The sequence below is a fragment of the Suillus plorans genome (genome assembly GCF_016647745.1).
Source record: "Suillus plorans strain S12 chromosome Unknown HD556scaffold_113, whole genome shotgun sequence".
NCBI classification, from domain to species: domain Eukaryota; kingdom Fungi; phylum Basidiomycota; class Agaricomycetes; order Boletales; family Suillaceae; genus Suillus; species Suillus plorans.
In genome coordinates this window covers 125,021-138,644 of record NW_024537497.1, presented here as the reverse complement: position 1 = coordinate 138,644, position 13,624 = coordinate 125,021, and the positions used below count along the sequence as shown (strand labels likewise).

Genomic DNA, 13,624 nt, shown 5'->3' with positions numbered 1-13,624 from the left:
GAACCGATATGAGCCGTTTGATGAACCTCGGCGGCCTTTTTGGAAGTCTGGCCGATGAGAGTGCAGCGGTGGCCGATGACTTTGCAGTTGGCCTGGGCCATAAGCCCTCATCATCAGCATCACCATCAGACCCATCAGACCCTTCGCCGACCGGTGAATGCATCTTGCCCTTGTCGTCAATCCACGCTTTGAACTTTAACGTTAGTCCAACCTGGTGGTCTTGTCGGTCCAACCAACATTCCAACAAGGCATTGGCTTCATTCCGTTGCATTTTGGATGGGTCTGTGATCTTGATATCATTTGGCAGGTATGTGCTGGAGATGAACCGTGACTGCCCCTTCATTATGTCACTCCATGGCACTGGGACCTTCCGTTTTCCGCAACATATTCCTATGGCGGCGGGTGTCAGATAATGGCACAGGTCTTCTATCATACGGCTTACTGTAATGAATGGTGAGGAATGACCGAATCATTGCCTTCTTGACTTCAAGCGAGACACCCTTAATATCAGGCAATATCGGCAAATCCATACGGTCCAGGTCGAACTCGTAATGAGGCTTGGGACTCGGCGAGTGCCTCCCAACAGTGTGCCGTCCTGGTCTTGATCCTGGTCTTGGTGGAGGCAACATGAATTATATGAAGCACCTCTCAGATGGTCTTGAGACTTACCGAATTCATCACCAATAAAATCTTCCCATGCCGGTAAGATGACCTGCCAGTCCTTGCATTTCATGAAGCTGGATCCTCTTCCGAGGTGTTCATTGAAGTCAAACCTGCCAAACCATGTAAGCACAATGACCAACCGACCGAGCATATCAACTTGCCCAGATGTAAGCAGGGCGCCCTTCTCGTCTTTCCAGGATCCCAATACAAAGAGTCTCATACTGGCCTGAGTAAACATCTCTTTGGCGAAGTGCTTGATCATTTTTTCACCCTTCTTCTTAGCTGTCTTGGCCTGGACTACAGGGTCAGGCACTTGATTTGTCCACTGGTCGGCCTTTGCCCGGGCTTCCTCCAACTCATCATCGTTGAGCCCTTTCATGATTGCCGTCATGGTAGGTTGATATCTTCTGAGGACTTCTTTCTGCTCAGGCTTCTGCCCAGTCTCCTCCTCAATTTCTTCATGTATTTGCTGAAGAATGTCGGCCTTCCGCTCCTCTTTGATGACTCGGCGGGCTGTCCATTTCTTTTGCAGCTTCATCGGCACTTTGGCATTAAACTTGGGTTTCTTGTGATTGTAGAACCACTGCCTGTATCTCTGTGCATGATGACTGTAATGCAGCATGACCCGAGATCAAAGCCGAAAAGCTTACCTCTTTTCGTTGCTTCAAGAGCTCTTTGTCCATCTTTGGAGCAAAAAGTTTTGCCTCTCTGGCGGCCGCTTTGAAAATCTGTCGTTGCTCAGTTCCACTTGCCTTCTCCCAGTCCTCAACATGGGACTGCAGTGTGGTTGTCTCTTGGTCGTTCAACCGAGGCTGATCACCGGTGATTATCTTTGTCCAAGGCATATCACAGTAGGTAGCTTGGAGTAAAGAACCTGGAAATGTACGTGTAGGAGAGCGTTGATGTGGTTGATGGAACGAAAAATGGAAGGAAGCTCATGTGAGTTATGATTCACATAAGTGACACACCCATGTCATAAGTGAACGTAAGGGCTAGATTGTGCCGAATAGTGTGAGCCCTATCACTACAAGACTTATTGAGTGGTGTAGATGCATAGGTGGGTGGGTGGCATGAAATTGGAGGATCTGAAGTGCTCTTGACATATCATATACACAAATCACTATCGGCCATTGGAATTGCGCCGTGAATATCCATGCCAATGATTACCGAGAGATCAAAGTGACTATTACATACTAGGCATTGCATTTGGCAGTTGAATGTAAGCACTAAACCGTCCCAAAGTCTAAGCATCTCATTCCAAACAACACATCCTGACAAACGCAGCACTACTTCCGTCCATGGTCAAGTCAAAGCCAAAGGCCTGGAGTCCTCCAAAGACATCCTCTTTGGTTCAATGGGAGAACAAACGAACATCTAGAGGAGATATGGGATGATTTGTCAAAGCTCGACGTTACAACAAAACAACATCGGTTCATTCATCCCCCAGAAAATCACCTACAAAGGACCGATCTACCAGAGGACTTCATAAGGAGGGCGACCATGAACACTATGACCTAGGTGAATGTAACTTGAAGCCTTTTTGTCTTCGCAAGTCCATGGCAAGCTCACCATTCACTTGCCTTGTCTCATGTGCTGACACCAAATATCAAGAGTCAAAATGACTATCTGCGTGAGTGGCAGTACAAGACCGAGGACTACTTAGACTTGCTCCTTCGGCGAGAGGGTCCACCTTCCAACAGGATGTGCTCTGTCTGTCCAAAGGATGGAGTCTACAGATGTCATGGCTGCATGGGTGAACCGCTCTTCTGTACCCATTGCTGTCGGACGTTTCACAGCTGCATGCCTTTCCATCGGATCAGTCAATGGACTGGGGGATTCTTCGAAGACACTTCCTTGACCAAGATTGGGTTTGAAGTCCACCTTGGCCATGCAGGCGAGCCTTGCCCCGGACTGACCGATGAGTGGTGCGACACAGATGATGAAGGAGACCAATTCACAGACGGCCCATGGATACCATTGGTTAATGATCCTCGGATGACTATGGTGGTGGATACGTCCGGGCTCCACTCCATGATGATCAGATTCTGTCAGTGCGCCGGTGCACTGAGCCCGGACATGCAACTATTTGAAACCGGCCTCTTCCCTGCATCTTTTACTTCGCCGAAGACAGCATTTACATTTGCGGTGTTGGACGACTTCCTGCTGGACAACCTGGAATGCGGGACATCAGCAATGAACTACTACAGTAAATTAATAAGAATCACATCAAGCGTGTTCCCTCATCTGGTTCCAGTGAGTGATGTGGATTTCCTGCATTGCATTGCTCACAATAGCCGAAAGGACCGGTACAGAGAATTGATGAGGGTCGGCAGGCAGTGGAGACAAGTGAAGCAGCTCAAGTGGCATGGGTTTGGCCATGAGAAGCGAAAGCCGAAGGCAGGGGAGCTTGCACTCTTCTGTCCTGCATGTCCTCAGCCCGGTGTAAACCTCAGTATGTCAGACAGAAATGGATCCGACCCTGCATGGCTATATTCCAGATCTTTGGTCATGGATGGCAATTTCAAGGCCAAGCATTTACATCCCACCAATCCGACCGATGAAGTGGCATTGACTGATGGCTTGGGCTTCATGGTCAGCGACGCCCGATACAAAATGCATCTATCCCAGGTGCAGGACATTGTACAAAGGTCAGACTGTAATAACCACCAAGCGGTCAACCAAGCAAATGCTTCCCACCACCGGCTGGAAGCCACAGGGATAGGAGGGTGTGCTTGCGCGAGACACGGGTGTTTTGTCCCTCATTCAATGGTGGACTTTCAGAAGGGGGAAAGGTTCGCCGTTCCAACTGCTAAATTGGCCAGGTTGAACTGATGAGTTGGCCGGTCAAAGGCAAATGAATATGGATTACGCGCTGTGTCAAGCTCTGGGGTACAACACCGATGGTATTGATCGGGCATTGACTTTCTATGACATTAATTGTCAATACAACAAGCATCTGAGCAAGCGGATTGAGGACTCGCCCTATCTTGACCTTCCATGGGGCATGGAGATTATTCCTGGCATCGGGCTCTGGCATGTCCACGGCCATCAAGACAAATGCTATGTGCAGTATGCATCCAATTTCATAACAGGTGCCACCAGAATCGACGGCGAAATCATGGAGACCCTGTGGGCGCCCTTGAACATCATATCACCGTCGGCAAGAGGGATGTCCACCCCTCACCGAAAGGAGTGTTTGGACTTTCAGATGAATGATTGCAATTTTATGAAGATGATACGCATCAGTGAGCAATATCATGTTATCCAGCTAGCAAATTCAAATGCATTTAGGCAAATTCCTTTGCCGAAAATTTAAGGAGGCCGTGCAGGGAGTCCAAGACAGCTGACATGCATTTGACCGGTTGAGCGAGACCGCCAAGGATGACACCCTTGTCAAATGGGAAGCAGAGGCCACTGCTGCTGAAGATGACCGACTTCATAATCCCAGCTCCATGGATATATACGAAGTTCAGTTGGCCAAAGGTCCGTTGCAATGGGACTCTTGTATATTGAATATGCTGATGTCCTTGTGGCACAGCACCAACAAGAAAACAGCAAGAGTTGCACCTACTGAACCGTCAGGCACAATGGCCCGCCGGTGAGATTCACCAGGGTGCTGCAACTTGGCTGGCCTGTGGAATGACACTGGAGGAAGTGCAAGTAGCCCTCCTGATCGATGTCAACAAGTTGGGGAAACGGCCGACCAACAATCAGAAGCTGGCTATTGCCCGGCATCGTGACAGATTGCAAGGTCAACTAGATGAATTTGTGAGGGTCGCACCGACATTTCTTGGCAATGAATTCAACAGCTGCGACCATTTGGACGGTATGACAGTTATGTTGGACACAACAGAATTGGATTCCGTCGGATCATCATCGGAGGCTCCCGATCAGTCAGATGATGAAGACCAATGTGATATATCGGTGGAGTTCAATCCTGAGACCGTGGTGATTCCATTACCGTCAAACATCGGCATCAAAAGGTGCGCCGAGTGGGGCGTCTCCGACCTTGTGCTACAAGAAATATCCTTAAGAGAGGGCCAAGCAAACGATGCATTGCATGCTGTGAGGGTCAACTTGGCCGACAAGGCCGTTCTCTTTCGCACCACGGTTCAGTCGGCAAAGTCACAAGCACGGTCGACCAGAGCATGGGCTCGTGTGCACTCAGTTGACAGAGTTCTTAACCTCAACACACAGATCTACGCAAAATGCCGGAAGCAGCTCATTAATCTCGGTGCCGATGACTTATTGATGAAGTATCGGCTATTGGAGAAGGCCGACCTCAAGGCCACTACCGTGGTGGCAGACACAAATGCCCGTGGTCAAAGAAATAGCACATTAGCCTGGTTTTGGTCCATTGACGTTGAGGGGGATTCTACCAGCAATGACTGGATGAATGAATGTATGTACTTCGCCGACCTACCTCTTCCTATATAGTCGTAATTTACTTGCCAAATAGTTTACCGTGTCCATTGGCTCAGGACATTGGCACTGCAAAATCGTTGGGAAGAGGAGCTACTGCTGGTCGGTCGAGAAATGACATGGACGGTTGCATTCTTTATGCATAAATCTCAACAATGGGTCCGCCGAATGCAGGAGGCCGATGCAAAGGACATCATTGGGCACCGCTGCTATGCAGCCCGCCAGGCTCAAATGTATCTCCGACTATCCCAGCATGCAGAAGACAGCTTTGAGAGAACAAAAGGGGTGGCTGAGGTTGCGGAGTGACCGGGGTCCACATGCAGCTGCTAGATTAGTCATCAGTACAATGCCGATCCCCATAAAAGTTTTTTCCATGTTGATGTTAACTACCACCATCATGTCCAACTCCCTAACATTGCATACATATGAACTGAGTGACTTTACTCTGTGGGATGCTGCCAATGTTCTAGAGTTTGCTACGTCTCAATTCGCCGCGATCTGGCTGGCTTGCGACCGAAACCACATCCCTTGAACACCGGCTTACAAAGCCACCTTCATTCGGCATCTTCAGTGGGAGGCAGATGTAAGTACATCATCGGTCGGTCAGTCGGTCGGCCATTGTGATCTTGTAGCTGATGCCTAAATCAGTGTTTTGTATTCTCATATATTAACATATCAGTGGTCCTCAACATCCACCCAACCATGCCCGACCTTCTCCGCAGCATCATCGGCAGATTTACCCGATTCCAAACTGGAACCATCACAGCCGAGGAATTGCATGATGAATTCTTTCTTCACTGCTCTCCGCATCGCCCTGGATTGACGTCCCACCACCGAGTTGTTCCTAACTATCCCTATGATTGGTGGAAGGATCACTTTGACCACTTGAGTTTTGAGCTGCTGGTCTTGAACCTGCAAGAGGTCATGGAGATGACCCATGACCACTTTGAACAACTGGTCGGTCATTTTATCTCTCTCACTTTCTTTCTGCTTCATGATGATGGACTTACTCTCATGTCAATCCTTAGCCGCTGGGAGCTATCCTTGAACCGGGTCCTGCGGTAACCGGTCAAGTGGACGGTGAAGCCCTCTTCAATCAAATTGTGGCCGCAAGAGCCCACCTCCAACATCTCGGCGAATCAATGGCTTCCTTGCTGGAGCAGAAGGCCGGGATTGCCGCTGCAGCCGCGTCCACCATGTCTCAACTTGAGGGACCGATTGCCGAGCTGGAGGAAGAGCTCTTAAATTCTGGTAGGCAATTGTCTGGCAAGGATTGACTTCACATCAATTGTGCTGTTCTATCGCCGATCTGACTGTCATTACCGGCAATGTGTGCATACTTACGAAATAGACATCGGTAGTATCGCCGAATTTACGTTCATGCTCTAAATGTATATAGTATTACTCAATGAATCTCGGTCCTGTCCCATATAAGCTAACCATCAATTATGCCAGTTGTTCTGCCCCCGCAGATGACTCCAATTCAGACTGACTGGGCATTACATACCACAACCATCGCTGGTGACTTTGTGCACCAGCTGTTTGCTTTCCACGTCGGTCGCCAGCAACAGTCGGTCTTGCCTCCGCTCACATTGGATGTGCCAACCATGCTTGCATGTCAGCAGTTGGCCCGAGTTCTTGCCGATGCATATTTACACCCAAGTAAGTCATTCCTGAATATAATCAGTGGTTTTCTGACGGACCACAGTTCACCTTAATCTTGATATGATTCGTTACAACGAGGCCCTCAACAAACACTCTACCGGCCGGATCACAAAACATGAAGAGGCTCTGTCTAAAAAGTCCCCTCATAGTTCTCAACAGTTGCTTGACAAGCCCTCGGTTCTGGTGGATTCTGGTGGCCGGATTATCCTATGGTACCTACCAGACGCTATTAGCCTCTGGATACAAGTATGCTGATGTATTGTTGCTTATCGGCCAATATTCACACTGACACAACAGGCCGAGATGGAAGAAGCCACCATCGGCATGGGTTATCTCCTCAAGACAAGCATGACCAGTGGAGAAGAGACCCATTGGCGACCATACGCTGGGTATTTTCATAAGAGCGACCGGCGCCCGCTGACTCCCGGATGCATCAACATGGCTCCTTGCTGGTTCCAGCAAGGCCGAGAGGTCAGGCCTGCTTTTCCACTGTAATGTCTGCTCACTCCAACTGTTCCAGCCATATGGTTTTCCACCCACCGGTGCGTTCGCTCCCGAGGTGTCAGGTACGCTCAAGGGGGAAGGAGCTCATATAGTTATAACATCCATGCAGCGCTCGGCGCTCCTGGCCTCTGCGGCTCTGCAGGTGATGCATCCAGAGTTATATTGGGCTTCGGTTAAAACCCAGATCAAACTCGCCCGATGGGCTATGGACAACGGCCACGATGAGATATATACTCGTTTGCAACTTTGGGCCTCGGTGCTCAACTGCGCAGCGGTTATTTGTAACCGGCAATGCCCTCTTCACAGAGATCCACGATCTCCTCCAGAGGGGTTCGACGTAATGACCAGTGTCAGCGAATATTACGATGGGCTCATGACCTTATCCAACCTCGGTATACAGTTGCGATACAACTCTGGCGCCATGGTTGCTTGCTCTGGACTGATCGTGAGGCATGGGGTCACATTCACTGGTAATCGCATTGTGTGGATGTGGTTCATGTGCGATAGCCTTCACAATTTTGTGGGGACACCTCGGCCACAGTATGCGAGTTACATGAATGTAGATTGGGATTTCTCAGTTTCAGCCTAGACAAATGCGTGATTACATCTGATGGTACATTACAGTTACATTTAACTTTGTACATAGTCATCAAAATGTTCCAGATTCATTTGAATCGATGTTGAATCATCAAAGCTGGCGACCGAGCGATGGTGCTAAAATGCGCCGACCGATGTGCAAAGGAGACCCGTTCCACACCGGCCCACCTGATAGAACCCGAGCATTCTCCTCATTGTCCCGGACGATTTTCTCAGGCATTCATTTTTATCGGCTCACCTGATGGCATAGAGGGTTTATTTTCATCAGCTGGCCTGATTGCATCAGTTTCAGCGGCCCATCTGCGATTATCAGGCAATTGTGTCTACCGGCCGACTGGATAGTATTGCTTTCATTGGCTCACCCGATTGCCTTGGACATTCCCTCATATTGGCCGACCTGATGGCATCGGGAATGTGTTTCTATCGGCCGACCGGATAGTATTGGTTTTACTGGCCCACCCTATTGTATCAGGCATTCCCTCATATCGGCCGACCTGATGGCATCGGGAATGTCTTTCCATCGGCCGACCGGATAGTATTGGTTCCATTGGCCCACCCTATTGTATCAGGCATTCCTTTATATTGGCCGACCTGATGGCATCGGAAATGTCTTTCCACCGGCCCACATGATGGTGTCAATGTCATGGGCTCATATGATTGTATGAGACATTCCTGTGTATTGGCCGACCTGATGGCATCGGGAATATGTTTCCATCGACCGACCGGATAGGATAGGTTCCAATGGCCCACCTGATTATACCAGACAATTGTTCCTATCGGCCGACTGGAGACCATCGTGAATTCATTGTCATCGCATGGGCCATCTGATCAGCACGAGCAATATATTTTTGATGGGCTGACTGACACGCACAGGAGATATATTCTGCATCGGCCTGCATGATACCTTCATACCCATTATTCGCATCGGCTGACCGGTACACACAGTCACTATTGTCTACATGGGCCGGGTTGAGAGCGTCACAATCCACCATCTTTGTTTCTTGGTGACCGGCCAACATGTTAATATTAAGCAACACCGTGTATAGGCCCAGCTGTTCCAATGGTCCATCAGTTAGTCAGTCGGCCGAATGTTAGACTCGGGCAAACACATTCAATCGGCCGACATCTGCTGGCCTGTGTGGAACAGCATATTTTCAACCTCGGCTGCCTGTATTTTACAGACTATGTGACTGAATGGGCTCAAAAAAACAGTAAGTGTAAGAGCTGTCCACACGAGTTGCAGACGGAAAACCATCAAGGAACTGACCTTCTGTCAACAGGTTGAAAACAGTGATTGTCAGCTTGGGTTGAGAATGAGGAACAGTCAAAAGTACATACGTTCTGTCAATAAACGAGTAGTAGGGAGGCATGAGGATGACGAGCATGGGTCAAGAACTAGAAACCATCAAGGAACTCACCCGCTGTCAACAGGGGAGCAGCAGCGAGGGATGGGGATCATGAGCATGGGTTGAGGACTAGAATTCATCGAGGCACTTACAAGCTGTCAACAGGGGAGCAGCAGCGAGGGATGGGGATCATGAGCATGGACCGAGGACTAGAATCCATCGAGGCACTCACATACTGTCAATAGACGAGCAACGGAAATTGGACACAAAAAACACAGCACAGACAAGCAGCAGTAAGGCATCAGTGTTGCCCTTGCTTAGCTTTGTAAGCCACAGTCTTACCAGCTGTTACCAATAAACAACTACAATCAAGGAAAACATATAAGAAAGTCTACAGTTTCAGCGCTTCGATATTTACCATCCATGAGAACCATCACCAGGGATCGTCAGATTGAATGAATCTTCGTCTTACTTTGAGATGCGGAAACCACTTAGCAATATCATGCTGATAGCCTCCATCATCGATTTGCATATGTGCATGACAAACAAGTGTTCTAGATACTGTGGAAACAAACTCATGTCACTTGCAAATCTGAGACTCACGCGATGGCACACTTGATGCAAAGCTCCATGTTTGATATTTGTGTCGACACCAAGCACAATCGCAATTCTTCATTGTCTAGTGCAAAAGTGGTGTGTTCCAGTAGAGTGTTGCAGTTTGCATCCATTTTGTTCATTCCTGGCATGGTTGCTAATGTCAACTTTGACATGGGACAAATCAAAACTGAACCGCTTACCCTGCAAGCGTACATAGGCCTTGGGACGCGCACGGTTTTCGGGGTTGCACAACTGATCCAAGACTCCTGTCTTAGTAAACAGTTCCTCAACACGCTCAGCAATCCTCTTTGAGCATTCTTCTTTCGATACACCTTTTAGTTGCTCCTTGATTTCTCCAAATGCAACGGGACGCAGAGCTTCGAATTTGGTGAACACCACAACCACAGGAACTGAAGATCGATCATTTAGCCCAAACATGGCAACTGACAATGAAATTGAAAGCTCACCGTGCCCAGTGTCGCACTCCCGGAAGAACTTCTCTTCTGACCGCTGGAATGTTCGACAATGCTCGTCCATCGGAATACAATACCTGATGGCAATCAAAAAGCGCGGAATGTCAGAAGGGGGCCACTTACCAGATGGTGTGAAGTTGCTCCTCCAATTTTGTCGCATGTGCCCGTTCTGAGATAAACTTCTTCATATTCTTGAATTCTTCTTCAGATCCCGCTTCGAAACTGCAGGAGTCGTGAAATACAAAACCGGGATTGCTTTTGAATACCATTTCGTTCGCGATATCGTGATTTCCGCGCTGAACATCCGTCAGCACATGTATGCCCACAGGGAAAATGATGCACACACCTTGATTGAGGATTCCACGATGGTAGTATCAATCTACCCACAATTGATCAGCGATAAAGGCGTGCATGACATCGATCATCACCCGCACCTTCTTTCCTTTAGTATCGTAAATTTCTGGTTGATCCGTGGTGTTGCAGACCTTCTGAAGGATGGTCGTTTTGCCTGCGTTTGCTCTCCCCATGATCAGAACTCGAAAGCGCCCAATTCTTTCTCTGAGGTCCTGGGCTTCGATGGTTGCCATTGGGAGATCTTAATGTGCGTCCTGAAGTAGAGGTGATTTGGTTTATCGTGAAAGCTGTACTGTGGTACAGAATGAGGTCGTGGCGAGATATGGCAGCGAACGAACACGAAGCAAGCGTTCTTATAGCTTGTGGCACAACAGCTATACACGGCGTCTATCTCTTATCTGACTCCCTGCCAATCAGGCAACTGATTGTACCCTCGCACAGATACGAATTTGCAACTGTTCAATCGTTCGTATGATAAAACACAAGGATGACACAGCAGATGATATCGACCAATGAGAACATTGACAGAGACATGAACTATGATGAATGATCAGCATACGACGGAAACGACAGAATTTCGCTCTTTCCTACCTGTCTAGCTGAAAAGCAGTGATATCGGAAATCTCTGCAAATGTGAATAAGCTCGATCTTCCAGACGATTTATCCTTGAAACGTCTGAGAGCAAACAAGAGCATGTCAGGATGTGAGACACTCTCTGGAATGGGTGACATCCTGTGATGCTCAACAAGATCTGCACGTTTGGAGTTTCCCCCGGAAGATGTTGGTCCTGAGTACGAACTAAGGGGCGACGGAGCAGTAGATGCCATGGGTGTTGGGTGAACTCGAACGTCGAGCACGCTCGTTGGAAAGGCCGATGTAGCAGGCCGTGGGAGCTTGTGTATTCGTAGATGACTCGGGGCGGGTTTGGTACACGTCCGCAGATGAGTCCGACTGTCCATCATACTTCATAAATTGGCGCATATATTGTCAAGTATCAAAGATAACGTACCGGTCAACATACACGTAGATTCTCAGCGCTGGCGTGCGTCTCGCTGGATTATAACAAAATCTGTCCCAAGAACCCTTGAATGCTCACTCATGAGCACGATGGACACACTTCTTGCAGCCTCAAGAATCGCAATGTGCACCATCGTGTGACTCAGCCCTCCTCCGACTCTTCCCGCACTGCTGGTGCCTACTCTGATGGGTGATGTCATTCAGTTTGACTGCTTCTCGGTCCTTAGCGAGCTCCCTGCTGTCTTTCGATGGTATTGAGATCACATTGAAATCATATAGTGTCAACCGTCGTAATGTAAGGCGATGAAGTACACGGCTCTGCACCTGGAACGTACAAAATTACATGCCTTGGCAAGGATATGATCAGTACAAGAACTCGCAGTATGATCCGAGACTCACTGGTTTGAACGATGTGCGTGATTGTATGCCTTGTATCCAGCTATTTCGAAAAATGTCGACAACATTGCGAGACATAGCATTGCATGCCAGCGCCCAACCATGAAGCTTTGAAGCTCGATGATTATCTTACGCATCCTTATCTGAAGCTGAATGTGGAAGGTAGAGCTTGACGGCGGCAGTGGTAATCCCCTCAAGCGAAAGCGTGAACTGCAGTGGGAATTTGAGCCGTGCGACGGTTTCTGTGCTCAGCCCGGTGTCTTCGTCATCTAGACTGGCTGTTTGCGTTCACAAGACAAACGTGTGGGAGTGACGCTTCATGTGAGTATAAATCCTCCACAAGGACACACTGGTCTGCATCTGGGGGTGCGAGAATACCGCTGTCATTAGGGTCTGATAGTAGTGAATCCGGGGAAGGACATCGTTGTGGAACCACATGTTGAGGAGGTAACATGGGAGGGTGGACACCTGTCGTTGTGTCGTGAACATCTACAGAGGCGTCGTAACCTGCAAAATGGTTCATTGAAACCATAAGTCATTGTAGTAGAAAGCACAAGCAAAACAAGACGAACCTCTATACCAGGATCATGATCCTATTCATCCTGCTGGACAGGTTGTGGGTCCCGATCCAGAGACTTACGAATATCTGACGTGGTACCATTAGTAGAACAGCCCCGGGAAGCACGTTGCACAGCAGAGCTGGCCATACCAGTATGCGTTCTTTTCTTCAGAGAACACGTCCCCTTCATATTGGGAGCTCAAACTTTGCATGCCGTCTCCACGTTCCATAGAGTACTCGGTGCAACTAGCTCTTGCATAATCTCTCGCAATTGCAGTGATATTTTTTGGTCTCACCCTGACTGACTCTGTAATTTAGTAGTGTGGAGTCTTGGACATGGTGTGTCGACAAAGGCACGTCTTGCTCACACGAGACGCTGACACAACGCAGGTCACAGATATGTTTTGTGTGATATGCACTCTGCCTGCATTTCGTGAGTTGGAGTAATGATAAACGTATTTGAATGATGGAGAAATCCAAACAATTGAGTCACATGACAGGAAGGAGTACGTTTTCGAATTCATTTCGATGAGCACACGTTTTGTTCTCAACATATCACGCGTCACGATCCATCTCATCTGAAGATTATCCTCACCTGCGACATGCGAGGTCCACTCAATGGACCTCGCTGAATCACTTGTTGATATCGTCCAGCGTATAATATCTCCATATTACATGAGATTATCAGAGGGGCTCACATAAAAAATATTCTGAAGCGAACAATTCAAATCGGGTTTGATTTTATTTATACTGTACTGAATCATGGGTCAATCAATCACTGGTGCTCGGTGGAGGCTGTGGAGCCTTGATCAAAGTAGTCTAACTCGTGACCAGTCCGTCTAGTACAGGTGTAGCCTCCTTGAAGTGGAGCGCGCACATGATGTATCGATCTGACAATGACCCTCCTCTACTAACGTGGGAGTCGGGCCACTGAATATTACTGAATTCTCGAGTCAAACCGTACTAGCCCTCAGTGAGTCAGTGAGGCCTGAGCTCTCTGTCCAGCCAAGACTATTCCTGGCACACGACGC

General features: G+C 48.5%; 5 protein-coding genes across 5 annotated transcripts; 2 read left to right on the top strand and 3 right to left on the bottom strand.

Annotated features, from left to right (window-relative positions):
- Positions 1 to 26: 26 nt before the first annotated feature.
- On the bottom strand, positions 27 to 1,508 carry HD556DRAFT_1450853 (uncharacterized protein; the record flags this gene model as incomplete). The annotated part of the gene is made up of 4 exons (XM_041307832.1): positions 27 to 390; positions 443 to 607; positions 670 to 1,258; positions 1,314 to 1,508. Coding segments are annotated over 4 exons (1,313 nt in total), but the record flags the coding sequence as incomplete, so codon positions are not given.
- A 955-nt stretch (positions 1,509 to 2,463) lies between these two features.
- HD556DRAFT_1450852 (uncharacterized protein) lies at positions 2,464 to 5,391 on the top strand (the record flags this gene model as incomplete). Its single annotated transcript, XM_041307831.1, has 7 exons — positions 2,464 to 2,869; positions 2,918 to 3,455; positions 3,514 to 3,908; positions 3,955 to 3,986; positions 4,035 to 4,146; positions 4,202 to 5,065; positions 5,123 to 5,391. The coding sequence occupies 7 exons, from the start codon at positions 2,464 to 2,466 to the stop codon at positions 5,389 to 5,391; spliced, it is 2,616 nt and encodes an 871-aa protein (XP_041152829.1).
- Positions 5,392 to 7,357: 1,966 nt separating this feature from the next.
- Positions 7,358 to 7,843, top strand: HD556DRAFT_1250051 (uncharacterized protein; the record flags this gene model as incomplete). Its single annotated transcript, XM_041298898.1, has 1 exon — positions 7,358 to 7,843. One exon carries the CDS (start codon positions 7,358 to 7,360, stop codon positions 7,841 to 7,843), a length of 486 nt encoding a protein of 161 aa, XP_041152828.1.
- Positions 7,844 to 9,796: 1,953 nt separating this feature from the next.
- Positions 9,797 to 10,854, bottom strand: HD556DRAFT_1450850 (GTP-binding protein; the record flags this gene model as incomplete). The annotated part of the gene is made up of 6 exons (XM_041307830.1): positions 9,797 to 9,936; positions 9,995 to 10,204; positions 10,262 to 10,344; positions 10,391 to 10,563; positions 10,614 to 10,646; positions 10,702 to 10,854. The coding sequence occupies 6 exons, from the start codon at positions 10,852 to 10,854 to the stop codon at positions 9,797 to 9,799; spliced, it is 792 nt and encodes a 263-aa protein (XP_041152827.1).
- A 1,309-nt stretch (positions 10,855 to 12,163) lies between these two features.
- On the bottom strand, positions 12,164 to 12,557 carry HD556DRAFT_1450849 (uncharacterized protein; the record flags this gene model as incomplete). The annotated part of the gene is made up of 2 exons (XM_041307829.1): positions 12,164 to 12,308; positions 12,385 to 12,557. 2 exons carry the CDS (start codon positions 12,555 to 12,557, stop codon positions 12,164 to 12,166), a joined length of 318 nt encoding a protein of 105 aa, XP_041152826.1.
- Between the last annotated feature and the right edge of the window lie 1,067 nt (positions 12,558 to 13,624).